Source organism: Heptranchias perlo, chromosome 9, assembly GCF_035084215.1.
Source record: "Heptranchias perlo isolate sHepPer1 chromosome 9, sHepPer1.hap1, whole genome shotgun sequence".
Classification (NCBI taxonomy): domain Eukaryota; kingdom Metazoa; phylum Chordata; class Chondrichthyes; order Hexanchiformes; family Hexanchidae; genus Heptranchias; species Heptranchias perlo.
The window spans coordinates 60,513,784-60,534,861 of record NC_090333.1 but is presented as its reverse complement, the minus strand read 5'-3'; the positions used below and the strand labels follow the sequence as shown (position 1 = coordinate 60,534,861).

Below are 21,078 nucleotides of genomic sequence, written 5' to 3'. Positions count from 1 at the left end.
GGGTTCTCCCAGGTGTCCTGGCCAATATTTATTCCCCCCCACCATCACTAAAAAACAGATTGTGTGGTCATTGTCACTTTGCTGTTTGTGGGACCTTGCTGTGCACAAATTGGCAACCGCATTTCCTACATTACAACAGTGACAACACTTCTAAAGTACTTCATTGGCTGCAAAGCACTTTGGGAAGTCCTGAAGTCATGAAAAGGTGCTATATAAATGCAAGTCTTTTTTTAAACCAATTTGATAATGCATTTACAAACGAAAATGACTGACTCAATTTTCCTTTAACTGGCAAACCTGAAAATGGTGGGTGGGAGAGGAGAAAGAATGAATGATCAAGACACTGCTGAATTGGACAAATAGGCATTCCAACAGGGTTAGGATTCTCCCTACAGCTCTCCTCTTCTGGGGGCATAGGAACACAGCCATGTACAGGACAAGTAAAAACCACTGCTGTCCCTCTGGCTGATCACAATGGGGTCATACTGAAGTTTAAGGAAGTCATTTTAATCTGAAAAGTAACATGTTTTACATTGAAGACAAGTAGCTTGTCACTTTCAGAGTTGGGGATCATTCTCAAAATGGCTTACAGGTTTTACAGTTTTTAAAAAAAATTAAAAAGCCATAGTTTCAACCTGAAACAATTTTCCTCATAAGGAATTGTTTCTTTTCAGATTCTTTTGCACAATTCTCTCATTCAACAGCCTAATGAGAGTTCTCAAGAGTGGACTATTTCCCATAAGATTTGAAATCTGGATCTTTTTGCTTCTTACATGGATCCAGAGATTTAAGCTATTCACTACAGTACTGCAACTGAATTAAATATAGTCACATGCTACATGCAATCCCTTTACAATAGGTGGAGATATTATAAACAGACCCAGTTGCTTGCAGACTAAAACAGCTGATCACCACAAAGATTGCTTTAGTTCAAGAAGTTCCACCCAGCTTCTTAGGGCAGCTCGGGATGTGCAATAAATATAGCCTTGCCAGAGTTCCCCACATCCTAAGAACAAATTTCTGAAGTACAAAAAATTTGGCTAATGCTGGAGTACAAGGCACATATTTACAGTTCAGGAAGTCCAGAGGCTGAACGCTTCTTCAGCAGATAGAACAGTGTCAAGTACTAGCAAGCATAAGCAAACAGTTTGGTCTTCTCGTACCCCTTTCAGTAACTGAGTGATGCCTTTAGCTGAATTGCTTTAGGTAAAGGGAAGCATGAGAAGAATTAGAAAAACAAAAAAATATACAGGAACCACAGAATGTGTGAATAGTTAAAGCAGGTTAATTAAGTTAGAGAGGGAGAGCGTGAAAACCTAGCAAAGTAGAACAAGCACCAGTGGCACCAGGAATCTGGAGGAAGAAAAGCGCATGTTAATACCAGGGTGCCGATCACCCCTCAGACGGTATACTGATGGAGGTTCCCCACCCCAAGCATCCATCCGCCCCCTCTTCCATCCCTGGAAGCACTCGTACACCCACTCCACTTTACCAGCACTTACAGTCAGAGAAAAAAATGGGAGCTGTGGTTAAAATTTGAAGTTGTTGAAGTCAGCCAGGCAGCTGCAAAGTGCCTTGTAGAAAGAGGAGGTGCTGTTCCTCTCGCTTACAATAACGTTCAATGGAACAGTATAGAAGGCCAAGGACAGAGGTCAGTGCGGGAGTGAGATAGAGAATTTAAACTGGCAAGCGACAGGAAGCTCAGGGTCATGCTTGCAGATGGAACGGGTGTCCAGCAAAGCAATCATCTAATCTATGTTTGGTTTCCCGGTAGAGGGGAGACCACTTTGTCAGCAGCAAATATATATTAAGTTGGAGGAAATACAAATAAATCACTGACTCACTCGGAAGGAGTGTTTGGGGACCTGAATGATGTTGTGGGGTGAGATGAATGGGCAGGTGTCGCATCTGCTACATTTGCATCGCAAAATGCAAGAAGGAGAGCAGGAAGTAGGAGTGATGGAAGAATGGACTAAAATTTACTGAAGGAAGGGTTCCTTCAAAATATTGAAAGGGGAAGGGAGGTGAAAGTGTGTTCGGTGGTGGGATCATTTTAGAAATGGTGCAAGATGATCTGTCGAGTACAGAGCAGGTGGGGTGTAAGGTGAAGACAAGGGGGGCCTTATCATGGTTCTGTGAGGGGCTAGAGAGGGCTGAAGTACAGGAAATGGGATGGACTCAATTGAAGGCTCTGTTTATCGCAGTGAAGGGAAATCCTCAGCTGAGGAAAAAGGAGGACATTTCAGAAGTTCTGGTGTGGAAGGTGGCATTGTCAGAGCAGATGTGACTGGGATGGAAAAATTGGGAGAAGGGAATGGAGTCCTTTCAGGAAGTGGGTAGTAGTATAATCTAGGCAGTTGCTGGAATCGATGGCTTTGTAAAAGATGTCAGTGGACAGCCCATCCCCAGAAAGGGAGAGAAGTTCGGGAAGGGAAGAGTCAGATCATAGAATCATACAGCACAGAAGGCCGCCATTTGGCCCACTGTGCTTGTGTTAGCTCTTTAAAAGAGCTATCTAATTAGCTCCACTCACCCGCTCTTTCCTCATAGCCCTGCAAATTTTTCTCTTTCAAGTATATATCCAATTCCCGTGAGAAAGTTACTTTTGAATCTGCTTTCATCACCCTTTCAGGCAGTGTGTCTAGATCATAACAACTCATTGCATAAGAACATAACGTAACAATTAGGAGCAGGAATAAGCCATACAGCCCCTTGAGCCTGCTCTGCCATACAATAAGATCATGGCTGATCTTCTACCTCAACTTCACTTTCCCACCCTGTCCCCATATCCCTTAATTTCCAAATATCCATCGATCTCAGTCTTGAATATACTCAACGACTAAGCATCCACAGCCCTCTGGGGGTGGAGAATGCCAAAGATTCACAACTCTATGAAGAAATTTCTCATCACAGTCATAAATGGCCGACCCCTTATCTTGAGACTACAACCTCCAGTTCTAGACTCTCCAGCCATGGGAAACAGCCTCTCAGCATCTTACCCTGTCAAGCCCTCTAAGAATTTTATACATTTCAACGAGATCACCTCTCATTTTTCTGAACTCCAGAGAATATAGGCCCATTCTACTCAATTGCTCCTTATTGGACAACCTTCTCATCCCAAGAATCAATCTTGTGAACCTTTGTTGGACCCCCTCTAAGGACAGTATATCCTTCCTTAGGTGAGGAGACCAAAACTGTGCACAGTACTCCAGGTCTCACCAGAGCCCTATATAATTGCAGCAAGACCTCCTTACTCTTATACTCCAGCCACTTGCAATAAAGGCTAACATACCATTTGCCTTCCTAATTGCTTGCTGTACCTGCACGTTAACTCTGATTCATGTACAAAGACACCCAAATCCCTCTGACTACCAACACTGCTTAGTCTCTCACCTTTTTAAAACAAAATCCTGCTTTTCTATTCTTCCTACCAAAGTAGATAATTTCACATTTCCCCACATTATACTCCATCTACCACCTTCTCGCCCACTCACTTAACTGTCCACATCGCTTTGCAGACTTTTTGCGTCTTCCTCACAGCTTACTTTCCCACCTAGCTTTGTATAGTCAGCAATCTTGGATACATTACACTCAGTCCCCTCATCTAAGTCATTGATATAGACTGTAAACAGCTGAGGCCCAAGCACTTTTTAAAAAAAGATTCATTCATGGGATGTGGGCGTCGGTGGCAAGGCCAGCATTTATTGCTCATCCCTAATTGCCCTTGAGAAGGTAGTGGTGAGCTGCCTTCTTGAACCGCTGCAGTCTGTGTGGTGAAGGTTCTCCCACAGTGTTGATAGGTAGGGAGTTCCAGGATTTTGACCCAGAGACGATGAAAGAACGGCGATATATTTCCAAGTCGGGATGATGTGTGACTTGGAGAGGAACGTGCAGGTGGTGGTGTTCCCATGTGCCTGCTGCCCTTGTCCTTCTAGGTGGTAGAGGTCACGGGTTTGGTAGGTGCTGTCGAAGAAGCCTTCGCGAGTTGCTGCAGTGCAACCTGTAGATGGTACACACTGCAGCCAAGGTGCGGCGGCGAAGGTGGTGGATGGGGTGCCAAACAAGTGGGTTGCTTTGTCCTGGGTGATGTCGAGCTTCGAGTGTTGTTGGAGCTGCACTCATCCAGGCAAGTGGAGAGTATTCCATCACACTCCTGGCTTGTGCCTTGCAGATGGTGGAAAGGCTTTGGGGAGTCAGGAGGTGAATCACTTGCCGCAGAATACCCAGCCTCTGACCTGCTCTTGTAGCCACAGTATTTATGTGACTGGTCCAGTTAAGTTTCTGGTTAATGGTGACCCTCAGGATGTTGATGGTGGGGGATTCGACGATGGTAATGCCGTTGAATGTCAAGGGGAGGTGGTTAGACTCTCTCTTGTTGGAGATGGTCATTGCCTGGCACTTATCTGGCACGAATGTTACTTGCCACTTATCAGCCCAAGCCTGGATGTTGTCGAGGTCTTGCTTCATGCAGGCACAGATTGCTTCGTTATCTGAGGGGTTGCGAATGGAACTGAACACTGTGCAATCATTAGCGATCTTCCCCATTTCTGACCTTATGATGGAGGGAAGGTCATTGATGAAGCAGCTGAAGATGGTTGGGCCTAGGACACTGCCCTGAGGAACTCCTGCAGCAATGTCCTGGGGCTGAGATGATTGGCCTCCAACAACCACTATCATCTTCCTTTGTGCTAGGTATGACTCCAGCCACTGGAGAATTTTCCCACTGATTCCCATTGACTTCAATTTTACTCTGGCTCCTTGGTGCCACACTCGGTCAAATGCTGCTTTGATGTCAAGGGCAGTCACTCTCACCTCACCTCTGGAATTCAGCCCTTTTGTCCATGTTTGGACCAAGGCTGTAATGAGGTCTGGAGCAGAGTGGTCCTGGCCAAACCCAAACTGAGCATTGGTGAGCAGGTTATTGGTAAGTGCCGCTTGATAGCATTGTCGATGACACCTTCCATCACTTTGCTGATGATTGAGAGTAGACTAATGGGGCGGTAATTGGCCGGATTGGATTTGTCCTGCTTTTTGTGGACAGGACATACCTGGGCAATTTTCTGCATTGTCGGGTACATGCCAGTGTTGTGGCTGTACTGGAACAGTTTGGCTAGAGGCACGGCTAGTTCTGGAGCCCATAGCCTTTGTTGTATCCAGTGCACTCAGCCGTTTCTTGATATCACGTGGAGTGAATCGAATTGGCTGAAGACTGGCTTCTGTGATGGTGGGGACATCGGGCGGAGGCAGAGATGGATCATCCACTCGGCACTTCTGGCTGAAGATGGTGGCAAATGCTTCAGCCTTGTCTTTTGCACTCACGAGCTGGACTCTGCCATCATTGAGGATGGGGATGTTCAGAGCCTCCTCCTCCGTTAGCTGTTCAATTATCCACCACCATTCATGACTGGATGTGGCAGGACGCAGAGCTTTGATCTGATCCATCGGTTGTGGAATCGCTGACCATTGCGGCACCCTAGTTACAATCTGCCAACCCGAAAATGACTCTGTTTTCTCTCCGTTAACCAATCTTCAATCCATGCTAATATATTACCCCCAATACCATGAGTCCTAATCTTGTGTAACAACCTTTTGTGCGGCACCTTATCGAATGCCTTTTGAAAATCCAAATATACTACATCTACCCTGCTAGTTACATCCTCAAAAAAACGCTAATAGATTTGTCAAACACGATTTCCCCTTCATAAAACTGTGTTGCCCCTACCTAATCATGTTATGATTTAAGTGCCCTGTTACTACGTCCTTAATAATAGATTCTAGCAATTTCCCTACTACTGATGTCAGGCTAACTGGCCTATAGTTCTGTTTTCTCTCTCCCTTCTTTCTTGAATAACAGGATTACATTGGCTACCATTCTAGAATCTGGGGAATTCTGGAAGATCAAAACCATTTCGACCACCCGCACACCCAAAATCCCTATCGCTTCCACTTCAATTCTCCATTTCACTCCCACTCTGTCCTGGGACCTTGGCTTTCTACACTGTTCCAATGACGTTCAACATAAAATTGAAAAACAGCAACTCATCCTTCTACTAGGTACTTTGCAGCTATCTGGCCTTAGTATTGACTTCCAACGACTTCAAACTTTAACCACTGCTCCCATTTTCTCTCGACAATAGGTGCTGGTAAAGTGGATTGGTTTTATCAGTGCTTCCAGGGATGGGGGAGGTGACAGGTGGGGATTCCCCCATCAGTACACTGCCAGCAGGGTGGCCCATATCCTGATGTTGACTAGTCTTTCTCTTCCAGCAGATTCCTGGGCCACTGGTGCCTGCTCCACTTTGCCAGGTTTTCATGCTCCCTCCAACTTAACCAACCAGCTTTCATTATTCACACATTCTCTAGGTTTTGTATCTTTTATTTTTCTAATTTTTCCTCATTGTGTCCCCTTTTGTCTCAAGCTATTATCACCTGTCAATTAACCATCTCCTTTATCCACCGAATCACTTTACAGCTCATCCGTTCCTTTTCTTGTGCATTTATTTGGGGGGTTTTCTCCTCCCTCACCATGTTCCTTCTTATAAACTGCTATTCTGTAATGTTTTCTGGTTCTGACGAAGGGCAATGCCTGAATCATTGACTTGTCACTTCACTCCACAGACGCTGTGTCTGACTTGTTAAGTGTTTCCAGCATTTTCTGTTTTTGTTTCAGATTTATTTTTGCTGCAGTATTTTCTTTCTTTCTTTCTTTCATGTTAAAATAAAAAAGGAAAAATGTGTAACACTTAGTTACAGAATAGACTACTGACTACTCTTCTGCATTGCCGTCAGGTTAAACTTGAACCAAATGCAGAACTAGAGAAAATTAAATAAATATGCATCAAACAGGGTTTCAGACTAATGAATTTCTTCCAGAATATATATGTGGAATAAATTTTCGTCCTTGACCTGAGACATTCAGTTATAATTTCTTGCCTCAACTCTCAGTTTCTAACCCAGAATAGATCACTGGATAACTCAATTTAGTAAAATATGTTGAACTGCAATCTTACAGCCTTTCACATATATGCTAGTAACAATTTAACTGCATCCCCCATAGTAATAAAATAATTTTACCTCTTTTGAAATTTCAAAGTGTTTCTCTGCAAAATGCACAGCTTTTTCATGATTTCCTAATGCAGTGTAAGCATTTCCTAAACTCCAACAAGCTCTCCCTTCACCAATCCTAAAATTCAAATGAAAACAGATTTAACAAGTTAAATAATATCTCCTAGCCTTTTTCCATATTTTCAAGTTCCATTACTTCTTAAACAAGAACATACACGTACAGAAGTTATCCTAGCTATAGACAAAGCAGGTAATGAAAATAGATTACTTATTTTTTTTAAAGTTAGTTATGCACTAACCTCTGCTATCATCTTGCAAAAAGTGGGTAGTTACATATATATGCAAATCATCTTGTTGTCACTAAGTGTTGACATTTTTAGTTTTGTGACTGTATATGTAAGGGGTCATTCGTGAACAGGTGCTGTGATGGGGCCAAGGAACATGAATTAATAAGAAAACCTTGTGTTTAAATTTTGTTCACTATTACTATTACTGGTTTATTGTATGTGGTTGGGGATAAGAAGTTAGTACTTGCATAAATGCTTACAAAAATATGGCCCAATAATTGAAAGCAATGCTACTTAACAAAAATTAACAAATGTGTTTTCTTTCATCCTTAGTTTTTTTGGTGCAGGCCCTTTAATGGTCATGCATGGTCTTTTAATTAGGTCCCTTTTAATTATACATGATCACTTGTTCAGAAATAAAAAGGGATTGTTGCAGGATTCTCACTAAAAGGTTGTGAAAAGTGGCTTGTTCATTTAAACAGATACAAATTATCTTAAAATGTTTCCTTCAGATTTTGTGAGCACCTTTTAATGTAACGATGGGCCAAATGGCCTCCTCCTACGCTGTAACGATTTTATGATTCTATGTAAGCTCAGCTTTCTTCAATAACGTCACCTACCAGTTGAATGTAGTACTGCAATCATTGCATTGCAAAACTTTTTTTGTACAGGAATACATTTATAGTGTGGACTATGACCAGTGATGACAACAATGGGCTTGATCTGACACCAATAATGCATACACAGAGATGAAAGGGGCTTTTAAAAAATTTTTACCTATCATTAAGCTCTTGTGCTATTACAAGGTGTTTCAAATGGTATTCAATGGCCTTTTCATAGTCTTGAAGCAGAGTGTAAGTGTTTCCAAGGCTGTAACAAGCTTGTGCTTCTACAGCCCTGTCCTTTAGCTGTCGAGCAAGGTGCAGCGTTCTCCTAAATGAATAAGAGTAAGTTACTCAGGTCAAGACATTTTAAAGTATCTACATATTATGCAACATTTTCAAATACAATTTTTGATATATTTCAATCCTAAAAGAATAGAACTGATTCACATTAAAACATACTTGGATATCATGGCCAAATGGGTAAGTGCACCTTGTGGTGTGGAACGGAGACATACAGACCAAAATAAATCCCAGATTTCATCTCTGGTCTATGCAGAGCTAATTGACCAAGCCAGGTCATTTAGAAGGCCATTCAAATTGGCCATAGCATCTCAGTTTTGATAAGGAGAAAAAAAAAATGCAGCGCCATAGTTCCTGCTCCTATTCACCATCCAGAAACTACGCATGAGTGAATGACAGTCAAGTGCAGGATCACACACAGCTGTGATACCACTATAGCCAAGTATGTATCTTGTGGCATGACACTGAGTCATACAGACCAAGAAAAGTCCCACTTTGATCTTTAATCTATGCAGAGCTAACTGATCTCAAGCCAAGGCAACAGAAGGCCATTCAAATTGGCAATAGCATCTCAGTTTGGAAGATGTCTTGCTGACAGTCACTATCTAGGCTCACACATGACCACTTCGGTGAGATCATGGAAGGATACAGGCGCCATGGAATTATATCTCAGAGCAAAGAGTCTCCAACGTTAAAGAAATTTCCAAAAAATAGAATAAAATCACGTGCCTTCACAACATTTAGCTATCTGATTTCAAAATTAACAAAGACAAAGTTTTTCATATGCAAATACTGCTTACTTGTAATATTCAGCAGCCATTGCAAATTCACCAAGAAACACATAGGCATTTCCCAGATTGCTACATGCTCTCCTTTCAGCTGATTTGTCTCCAAACTCCTTTGCAATTTCTAAGCGCTGAAAACATGAAATGAGTTAATCAGACAGAATATCAAAGTAGTCAACTTCAATATTTAGACAACTGTAATGTATACTGCGCAGCAAATTCTACTCGTAGTTTGCACTTTTATTTACTGGATGATTATACATGTTTGATTGTGCCACTTTTTTTCCCATGCACTTTTAAACTAAAATTAGAAGCCTCTAGCTACTTTGAGTGTACTACCCAGTGACAACTGATTAGTACTGCCCAGACATTACATTTTTCATTTGAAATTTCACATGATTCAAGAATCATAAGTGTACACTTTTATGACCAATAAGGGGAAACTTTTTTTTCCCCTGTAGCTTAAAACAAATTTTTAAAAATAGGTCTTAGCAAAACTTTAATGTGGAGGAAAAAATACCTCAAGCCTACAGGCCAAACAAAAACACAGTTTTGGGAATTATTTACATCCACAGAAGCACTGAAAAATGTAACAGACCTCAACAGGAGAAAAATAAAAAGAATAGATGAGCACACTTTCAAAGGGGCTGGTGCCTTGAAAATGTTTGCAGTGAGACTTGCTGGCTTCAGATCTATGCCTACAGTAAATGGAGAACTGACATGGTCAGACTTCTATCCCCCATTGGCAGACAAAACAACATTAATCAAGGAAAAAATCCAGATTCACTACCCTATCCTGCCTTCTATCCATAGAAAACTACATGAAGAAAACCAATGCCTTTTTATTAATTCGCATCTCCATGCTGGCATTCCAAAATGAGGATTGGGGTAAAAATAGTATAGTTTGACATCTCTTACCTCCTTGTGGGATTTCACTGCTTTTCTGAAATTCCCCAGAAGGTAATGTGTATTTCCTAGATTCCCATAAGCACGTCCCTGGGCTGCCCGGTCTCCAAGCTCCTTAACTATTGTCAAATTTGCCCTGTGAACAAAGTTGTTACAGGTAAATACTCGTGATTTGCAATGGTTAATTCTAATTAGAACTTTTCTTTGCATAAGAAAAGACAAAGCAAGGAATAATTGGGTTTAAGAAATACAAAATAGTAGATTAATACACATCTGGAACAGTGATCACTGTTCAAATTAACGTCTCCACATAAGTGAAAGGCCAAAGTCAGCCACTACAAGAATAAATTTGTTCATCTGACCCTTAAGAGCACATGAAGCAGCATATGGGCTCATTATGAGGTTATGCTAGGTTCCCTTGTACAGACAAGTCCCCTTACCACCTCTTCATTCCTTTCTATGGACAAAGTAGTAAAACTGGATGGAGAAACTTTTCAAGACTGATCAAAATTCTCATGGGAAGATGATGGGATGTCAAAAAGAACTCAAAGAAAACACATTTTATGCAACATGAACAATGTGCAATGCTTCTGCATTGTACCATATAATGTACAAAAACCTGGGGAAATAACCAAATCTCCCTCCACCCCACAAAAAAACATAAATCAGGGTGTTCAGGAACTGTTGGGGGTTATATTCCCTCTCCCATCTTTACCTAGCTCTTAGCAGAATCAACAAAGATGCTTCACAATGACCCACCCTCCTTGCAGGGATATGTAACATCTCTTTGCAAGGCAAGAACTGTAATACTTTTATTATGCACAAAAAATTGGAGCTTTGCCAAACAAAAACATTTGCTATGAAGTAGCTATGTGCTGAAAGACAATGTACCTATGTTCCCAACATTGTCTTCTATCATCATGGACTGTGAAATGTTGGTCCTAAAAGTAAAAGATGTAATTCTGGAGTATTTGTATCAGCTTTGCACAAAATTCAGCAGCATTCTCCCTCCCCACCCCCCAAAAGAGAAGCAAATGAATTGTAGAATTTTGCCCAGGCTTGAAATCCATTTTCACAGGACTTTGTAGCAACGGTCAAGATTGTCACGAGTCTAAAAGAATTTTGATCGACATTGCGGGTGACTCGGCTTTGAGAGATCATTTTAAAGCTATGCCTCGATCGGTTCTGGCTCTCAATTCAAATAGAGTTCCCCGAGTTGTCCCAAAGAGCCATTAAAATACTTGTCCACTTTGCCTCAACGCATCAATGTGAACTACTTCCTGAACAGAAACGCTGGGGGAAGCAGAATACAGAACAGCTTTTAAAAAGTAAGTGGATAACATTTGAAAAAGAACAATGTAAGAGGGTATATGAGGAGAGGGCAGGAGAATGAGACTAAGTGGATAGCTCTTTCAGAGAACTGGCACAGATGCAATGGTTTCCTTCTGAGCTTTAAAATTCCATGATTCTATTGAAAGAAATTACTCACTCATAATATTCTGAAGCCTTCTGTAAAGCCACAATCACCTCTTCTGGAAAATCACCTGGGTCCTGAGTTCCTGCACAAGCCAGACTTTTTCCATTAGCGTGGTATGCATTGCCAAGGTTATAAAGTGCTCTTGCTTCGCCTACCTATTTATAAACACAAAAAAAATTCAAAAAAATGGTATGAAGGAACACTAGTTGTTTAAAAGAAAAATAAATTCTGTAGCTGCACCCCAAGTACAATTACAAACCATTATGTTTGACTTCGGCCAGGATTTTGACCCGGAGCCGGGAAGGGAGCGGGGTCGAATCTTTTGTTCTTTTTTGTCGGTTTACTGTCCGACAGGCTGGCCTGATTGATAGGCTGGCCTCAGTTGGATGGGGAAGAGCAAGGAAGAGGACGTGAAAAGCTAAGTCTTAGATTGTACGGATGGGTGGGCGGGAGTCAGTCATTGTGGGAGGGGGGTTTCGGGATGGAAGGTCATTGCAGAGGCCTGCGATCGTTTTGGGGGGGGGTTTGCTGTCGGTAGGCTTGTTGGGCCTGGGGGAAGCACTCACACTCCTCCGGGCCCACAACATGTGCCAGAAAGGGACTTACCTGCAGTTTTGGACCTTCTTGCCTCCTCTCACGCAACGTGGAGAGGGGCCAAGAATCACAGCACCCAGAGGTTACAATCACAAAACCTTTCAAAATGGAGGCCCATAGCCTCCTTGAAAGGTTTTAGCGATCAACCCGCCTCCTGGGAGCAGGTTGGTTGCCCGCCCCTCGTCTCACCCCAGTGAAAAACGGAAATGGGCAGGTTGGAAATTGTTGCAATTTTCAATGCCCCCACACCCCCAACCCAACCGTTTTTTCACAGTTAAAATTCTGCCCTTTGAAATCCAAACTCTAACTCAAACTGTAGGTTCCCAAATGATGAAACAAGTCAGCATTATTAAGACTGCAGAAATAAATTTTATACAATTTTTTTATTCAGTCATGGGACGTGGGTGTGGCTGGCAAGGCCAGCATTTATTGCTCATCCCTAATTGCCCTTGAGAAAGTGGTGGTGAGCTGCCTTCTTGAACAGCTGCAGTCCATGCTGAAGATTCTCCCACAGTGCTGTTAGGTAGGGAGTTCCAGGATTTTGACCCGGCGACAATGAAGAAACGGCGATATATTTCCAAGTCAGGATGGTGTGTGACTTGGAGGGGAATGTGCAAGTGGTGGTATTCCCATGCACCTGCTGCCCTTGTCCTTGTAGGTGGTAGAGGTCGCGGATTTAGGAGGTGCTGTTGAAGAAGCCTTGGGGGTGAGTTGCTGCAGTGCATCGTAGATAGTACACACTGCAGCCATCGTGCGTTGGTGGCGGAGGGGTGCCAATCAAGCGGGCTGCTTTGTCCTGGATGGTGTCGAGCTTCTTGATTGTTGTTGGAGCTGCACTGATCCAGGCAAGTGGAGAATATTCACACTCCTGACTTGTGCCTTATCGATGGTGGAAAGGCTTTGGTAAGTCAGAAGGTGAGTCACTCGCCGCAGAATACCCAGCGACCTGCTTTAGTAGCCACAGTATTTACTTGGCTGGTCCAGTTAAGTTTCTGGTCAATGGTGACCCCCAGAATGTTGATGGTGGGGGGACTCGGCAATGGTAATGCCGTTGGATGTGGAGGGGAGTTGGGAGGGGGGGTGGAGAGGAGAGGAAAAGAGAGGGGGTGGTTAGATTTGTGCGTTAAGCTAGCACGGCCTCAGTAACCTGGTACAAATACCACATGCAAGTTAAGCATTATACTATTAATGGGACAGTCTCAGAAATTCTGTAAATACTCTGTCATTTGTTCCATTAGCACAGAAACGATTAATGTTGTCCAGGGTCATTTAGGAGAAAAAAAAAGTGAACTTCTCACCCATAGCCAGTTTCCAGTTACTCATCCTTTGTACTTCATAGAAAGTATATTTTAAAGCAATAGAACTGTAGCAAACTATAAGCCGCAGTAGCTGAATCCTGGTGACATACCCCTAAAGTAAATTAATATAAATGTTTCCTCTTTAATTCACTCCCCCCTCAAATAAAAATAATGGTGATTTTATTGGTGCTGGCAATCCTCTGGCACTTCAATTAAGCGATTGTGCGCTTGGGCCATATCTGAACAGACTCTTCAACTGTGGAAGGCAATACAGCAGTGTGTAAACGGATCCTCACGTGATGGCCATACTAACAGGAAACACTACTTAGCATTCGGGAGCGGAGCGGCATAGGGCTGACTAGCTAGAAGCCAATGGCCGGCCATCCATCCAGTCGCCCACCCGCGCACACAACCAGAGTTAGTGATTGAAGCAGAGCCATATCAAAATGTAAGACTAGGTCAGATAGGTGGTTGAAAGAAAGAAATAAAGGGATATAGGAACGGAGGAATTAGGAATACTGCTCAAGTGGAGGATAAACACCAGCACAGCCTATTTCAGTATTGATGTGGAGATGCCGGTGATGGACTGGGGTTGACAATTGTAAACAATTTTACAACACCAAGTTATAGTCCAGCAATTTTATTTTAAATTCACAAGCTTTCGGAGGCTACCTCCTTCCTCAGGTGAACGAATGTAGAAATTCCACATCGTTCACCTGAGGAAGGAGGTAGCCTCCGAAAGCTTGTGAATTTAAAATAAAATTGCTGGACTATAACTTGGTGTTGTAAAATTGTTTACAATATTTCAGTATTGTCATTCCTATGTGATTCCGTGAAACTCTGTTAGGGAGTGGGTAGTCAGCCAGAGAGAATAAAGCCAAAATGTAGGTGTCCCACTACTGGCCACTTCAGGTCTGCTCACTCAGCACAGACCAGGGATTCAATCTTGGACCTTCTCAGTTTGTATGATTCAGAGTCACACCATGCAGTGCACTGAACCATTAAGCCATCAGAGTTGAGATTGGATACATTAACACTTCATTGGCAAAATAAAATTGTTGAATATATTAATGTCATTGATTTAAAAAGCACAGAAAAAATTGTTAGCAAATGAGTTAATATCAAGCTTATTGAATTCTTTGCTAACCACTACCTTATCACAGAGTTCTCTGGAAATGTCCAGATGTCTTTGACAGCAAACTATAGCTTCATCAAAGCGTCCCAAAACTTTGAAAGTATTGCCAAGGTTACCACTAGCTTTAGCTTCTCCCAGTCGATCACCAATTGTTCTGAAAAATTAAGCAAATAGTAAATGAAAGCGAACAACTGGCAATGCTTTCTGTATTAAGTCCTTCATTCTTCGCACTCATCTCATGTCTTTTGAAGCGTGACTAAAATTCTAACATGTAGTACGGTTAAATCATTCATGACTCAGTTTTATGATCTAAATGAACCAATTTGGCTAAAATAAAAACAAGATGTTGGAAAAATACAGGTCCATTAACATCTGAAAAGAGAAAAAGTAGGTTAAAGCTTCAGGTATAGATCATTCATTAGAACCAGTTCTGAACTCTGTGGTCTGACCAGTGCATTATAAAAGCTTTAGTATAACTTCTGTAAACTTCTAAATCACTAGTCTAGCTATATATCCCAAATGCTTAATCAAAAGCAAAATACTGCAGATGCTGGAAATCTGAAATAAAAACACAAAATGCTGGAAATACCCAGCAAGTCAGGCAGCATCTGTGGAGAAAGAAATAGTTAACGTTTCAGGTCAATGACCTTTCATCAGAACTGGAAGAAGTTGAAGCCAAATGCTTTTTGCTTTTTAAATTGCTTCTCCATATTGTCTTAACATTGAAAGTAATGGGTTTGCTGTTACTTCCAGATATCTTTCTAAACCGGCCTGTGCTAACTCTGTTCCCTTTGTTGTATACATACTGTGCTTATTTTTTGTCAAAATACAATACTTTTCATTTGTTAGTATTATATTTAATTTGCAATTTCATAATTGATGCAAATTGTTAACCACATTTGATATCCCCGCTGTTCTTCCTGTTTAAGTGTCCTCTCCGAAGTTAAACAAATGTACAACTGGTTTCTGCATCCAGCTCACTTATGTAGAAAACGCTGGAAATATACAACAGATCTGTTAACATCAGAACTGGATTCTAATGAAAGGTTAAAGTTTTGGGTACAAAGCAACCTTTTCTCTTTTCATATGTCAATGGATCTGCTGTGTATTTCCAGCAATATGTTTATATTTTAAATTTAAGCCTAATTTGCTCATTGAGATCACAAAACTGAGTCATGAATTGTTTAACAATGCTACATATTACAACTCCAAGTTTCCCTTCCCTCCCCCCCCCCAACCCCGAGGTATGTCGTGGAAGAACACTATAGGCTTCAAAAATGTACAATTGCCACTTCTGACTCAGTTCAATTTCATCCTTAAGATTTAACATCAACTTGCCTTGCTTCCTGTACCCACTGTCACGATGGATTACATTAGGCTCTGTACTGTATAAGGTGAAGACTTTACAATATTTAGTCAGAGGTACACTTGTAAGAATCATATAAATTACAGATATGAGGTTCTTATTTACTTGAATAATTCAAGGCTGTAACTAGAACATCTTTGCCTGGAAATTTCATCAAGAGTTCTCTCGCAGGAGATTGGCAGACCCCCTAGAGAAACACTGTAAACAGCTTTAAAAAAAGCAGCCTTTTGCACAGTTTCCCCAAGGCTTCCGCTGAAGTTCCACCAGGAGATCAGGAGAACCCCAGAGACATGTTCCCCCTTATAACTAAAGGAATGTTAATCAGCTCTTAAACCTGAACAGTTAATAAAGTTTCCCCAACTCAAATGACAACCTCCTTATGCACCAGACACAAAGCCTGATTTTAATCCCCACCACCCCCCCACAGCCCAGCAGATAAGAGGTAGGCAGTTTAACTCGGGGCAGCAACCAACCCCTCCGATCTCACTGCCTTCCCGCGGGATGTAATTTTAGCCATCTGTTTTTAGCAGGCAAGTGGGACACCCGCTGGAAAGCAGTGGGATCCTGCTTTAATATGCAGATCAGGCTCCAATAACCTCATCGGGGCTTCACTGCAATTTTAACCTCCAGTCTGTGCAGCAAAGTCGTCATGGCTTACCTCCAAGGCCAACCTGGATCCAGGGTCAGGAGGCCCAGAAAAGCAAGTTATTTTAATTTATTTTGTGTTTCATTGTGGGCCAGGAGGAGCAGGAGTACTCCTCCAGACCCACAAGGAAACCTTGAACCATTTACTTGACTGCCAGGGAACGTTATTTCAGGTCACGTTGCGAAGGGTTGGATTGTTTGCCGTCCACCTTGGCCCCCAACTGCAAGACTCCAGCTGGGAGTTAAAGTCTGAGCTATACTTTCCTTGAAAGAACGGACTATATAAAATGTTTGGCAGTTACTGCATAAAATGTTTGATGGTTAATAGCGAGATTTTAATCTGGGATCTATATAACAGAATTGGTTGCGGTTGGTCCTCCAATAATATTGTGTGGACTTTCCTCAATTTGAAATGTTTACATGGTTATTACATAATCACCCAGAAGTGAAAGAGGGAAAACATAGCATCTGACAGACAAGTGCCAAAATTAAACTGTTAGTCGAATATAAATGCTCACGAGAACATTCATTGGTGAAATTCCAGCAGAATGGTTCTTGCATATTTTCTCCAAAAGCTACAAGCTGAAATAGGTGCATGGGTCTTTGTATACACGGAGACCCGAAGTGAGGCAGAATACTTGCTTACCTTGCAAGTCTCAAGTCATGATGGTGGTACTCCAGTGCTTTGGAATAATCATGCAAATAGAAATAAGCATTTCCAAGCTGACTATAGATTGCACTGAGGGTTTTCAGGTCCTCTGTTCCAACCTGAACTGCAGCTTCAAAAAATGACACCCCAGCTCGACAGTCACCTGTTTTACAGAGTCGTTCACCTTCTAGGGCCAGCTCCAAGCAGGAAGCTTCCATTCTGCAAAGACACCAGGAAATAAAAGATATTGATTCTATAATTGCAGCTACTTAAGAGGTTACAAAATTGGCTTATGAAGCAAGTTGCACTAGAACAGATTATAGAAACATATGGGTTGGTTGTTCTGAAAGGATCAATTTGAAAACACATACAAAAAAAGTTACATCTCAAACCATGGAGCTAGCTAGGGTGATCAGGTGGTATGTCTAACAGAGTACCAACGCAATGCACTACATAATGGTTAAAATACAGTTAAGGCCATGATTCTCCACACACCAAGTTGCATATCAGTCAGACCATCTGTGGAAGCCAAAAGACCTAACCCACTGAAAAAACACACGCATGAAGTATTGTGTGTAATGAAGATATGCAAAGGCCTCATTCCACCATAATGATTTAAGATGAGAAATTTTGGACTAATTTCACTACATTTTTCCTTAAAGTTTTTTTTTAAAAAGTCTAGTAAATACACAAATGCAAAAGTAAAAGTAGAAGATACTGTTAGTGAAGCACCATAAAAGATTTGATTTTCAATGCTCAAGTAAAGGTAAAAATTAAATATGGTCAAGACAGCAGTTTTAATTAGTTAATAATTAAACAGGGGTATGATATTGTATCTGTAAGAAAGATGTGGTTTAGGTTTGGACAGGATTGGGAACTGTACATTCCGGATGCAACATATTGAGGAAAGATAGCAAGGGACTAAAGAGGGTGGTGTATCCAATTAATAAAGGATTCAATGACTGCACCAGAACACAAGGATGCTCTGGGGGTTGTGTTAATACGGAATCCATGTGGATAGATTTATGGAATAGGAAGGGAAACGGTCCATTACAGGCCACCAAACAATTAAGATGAGAGAGAGGGAGATTTGCAGATAGTTGCAAGAGATATGCAAGAACAACAGGGCAATATAGTTTAAACATTGGGAGATTTAAACTATCCCAAGATAGAAGGGAATAATAAGTTACTTATATAGAGCCTTTAACATAGAAAGAAGTCCCAAGTCACTTCTCAGTGGCGTAATCAGAACTAAATAGAAGCCAATGCAAAGAATGAGATATTAGGAGGAGTCAGTAGAGCATCGTAAAAGAGGTGGGTTTTTAAGGAGGGTCTAAAAAGGTGTAGAGTCATAGTTAGGGAACTCCAGAACGTGGGGCCTAGCCACTTAAATTGCACAGCCAGCAATGATTGGGGGGGGGGGGGGGGGGGAGGAAATGCACAAGAGGCCAAAGTTGTAGGAATGGACTTCAGAGGGGGCTGTATGGGGTTACAGATATAGGGAGGGGCGAGGCCATGAAGGGATTTAAACATAAGGATGAGAATTTTAAACGGAGGCGTTGGGGAGCTGATGTAGGTCAGCAAGGATTGGGGTGTTAGGCAAATGAGACTCGGTGTGGGATAGGATGCGAGCAGTACAGTTTTGGATGTGGTGTAGTTTATGGAAATTGGAGAATGAGAGGCTGGCCAGGAGAGAACTGGCTCTGGAGGTGACAACCACATGGATGAGGATGGGCTGGGGTAGGGGCAAAGGCTGCCGATGTTGTGGAGGTAAAAGTAGAAGTAGAAGTTGGGTGGTCAGCAGTTTAGTGAGAAAAGGGCCAAGGGAGCAAGAGGTGGGTCTCAGACAAGAAAAGCCTTGAGGGAAGATAGGAGACACTAGAGAGAAAGACACAAGCTCAGTGCTAGAGCAGGGGGGTACCCGAGGCAGGTTTGGCTTCAAGGGTAAGGGGAAAAGGGATGAAACAGCAAAATGGATAGTCTCAATCTTAGTGACAAAGATGTCCATGAGTTCCTTGCACTTGTTGGAGGCAAGGGTGGAGGTGGCAAGAGAGAGGGATTTAAGGAGACAGTTGGAGAGATTAGCTGGGGGATTGTCTTTGCTCTCCAGGATGATCCTGGAGTGGGGAGTGGTATTGGCAAAGAGTGAAGGCCGATAGCACTTGATGTGGTCCAGCCAGATCTGGTGATGGCTAAACCAGCTATACATCATATATTAAAAGAGATTTTTAAAATTATGAAATGTTTTGATAGAATCATGAAAAACTATCTTCTCTAGTTGGAATGTCAATGATTAGGTGGCATTAATTTAAAATTGCTACTGAAAGATTAGGAGAAATTTCTTTACAGTTAGTATAGCATTGAATGCATTACCACAGGGAGTAGCTGAGACAGAGACCACTACACTTTTTAAAAGAAAAGTGGATAGGCATTTCAAGCAGTAGAGGATACAAGGCAATGGAACGAGAGCCGAGCAATGAGATTAGTTTTGGATTGCTCTAACAAAGAGCCGGCATAGACACAATGGGTAAATTTTAACTCCTAGCATGCTAAACCCAACAAAATGTTTAGCATCTTCTGCAATTTACTAAAACTGTACAGCATAAATTGCCCATAGCAGACAATGTGTGTATCTGATGTATTAAGTGCTTTGATCAAGTTCAAAAAAAAAGAAAAGAAAATCAGGCAGAGTATAAAACAGGTTGCCAATGCGCTATGCATTACCATGCAAGATGAATTTCACCTTCAATGAATACGCAAATGACTATAAAATTCAGGGACCCTTTTTTTTAAAAAAGTGAATTGGATAAGAACTTAAATCAACCAAGTGGTTTCTTTTTGAAATTCAACATTATTTTCCTGCAGCAGATGGTTTCTTTTCTTGGCCACTTTTTTTCCCCCAAGTATGTTCCTAGGTTTTTTGCAAAACAATGACCATTCTCTTTACTCCATTCAAAGACACTTGATCATATCAGAAAACTTAAATAAACCACATTGAATCCTGCACAATACTTGCTAGATTTAGCAAATCCGCACGTTGGACACGTCCCGACCAAAATTTTGTTTGTTTTGTTCCTATTACTTGAACTAACTCCAGGAACTATGGAAGTACTATTTTCCAACATGGGATAACAATATATCCAACTCTCCGCACATACAGCCAGATGTGAAGCACACAATGCGTGCAGAAGAATAATTTGTAGAGATCTTGATATATATTCAAGAACTACAGAGCATGTTATAGTATCTTATGAGGAAAGATTGAACAGGTTGGGTCTATACTCATTGTAGTTTAGAAGAATGAGAGGAGATCTTCTTGAAACATACAAGATTCTGAGGGGACTCGATAGGGTAGATGCTGAGAGGATGTTACCCCTCATGGGGGAAATCTAAATCTAGGGGGCATAGTCTCAGAATAAAGGGTCGCCCGTTTAAGACGGAAATGAGGAGGAATTTCTTCTCCTGGAAGGTTGTGAATCTTTGGAATTCTTTACCCCATGTGGAGGCTGAGTCATTGAATATATTCAAGGCTGAGTTAGACAAATTTTTGATCGGCAAGGGAGTCAAAGGATACGGGGAAAGGGCGGAAAAGTGGAGTTGAGGTAAAAATCAGATCAGCCATGATCTCATTGAATGGTGAAGCAGGGTCAAGGGGCCAAATGGCCTACTCCTGCTCCTATCTCTTATGGTCTTATGGAGGGGAAAAAAAGCTCATAAACGAGAAACGACAGCATTGTAACTGTTACTCTGACACCATGTTGTACTCCCAAGATTGAAATGCCAATCAGTTGGGAGTAGTTTCAGTAGTAGCAACATAGACAAAATACTCCAGCACATATGGTCTTATTGAAGGGGTGACACTTCATAAGCTCCTGATGTCACCAGTCACTTCCTATTAACAAGGTAGTTATCAGTGCCAACAAAAATAATTTCATAGGCAATAGAATCCTAAGCAAAATTGCATCC

The 21,078-nt window shown here is 41.7% G+C and overlaps 1 protein-coding gene across 2 annotated transcripts in view; it reads right to left on the bottom strand.

Annotated features, from left to right (window-relative positions):
• gpsm2 (G protein signaling modulator 2) overlaps positions 1-21,078 on the bottom strand; it is a 72,791-nt gene that overhangs the window by 25,303 nt on the left and 26,410 nt on the right. For both annotated transcript variants that reach the window (XM_067990606.1, XM_067990607.1), the window contains exons 3-9: positions 17,110-17,331; positions 14,471-14,606; positions 11,438-11,580; positions 9,961-10,084; positions 9,058-9,173; positions 8,130-8,285; positions 7,075-7,183 (exon numbers count right to left, since the gene is read on the bottom strand). In XM_067990606.1, coding sequence (XP_067846707.1) covers positions 7,075-7,183; positions 8,130-8,285; positions 9,058-9,173; positions 9,961-10,084; positions 11,438-11,580; positions 14,471-14,606; positions 17,110-17,331 — 1,006 coding nt within the window. The remainder of the gene's footprint in view (positions 1-7,074; positions 7,184-8,129; positions 8,286-9,057; positions 9,174-9,960; positions 10,085-11,437; positions 11,581-14,470; positions 14,607-17,109; positions 17,332-21,078) is intronic.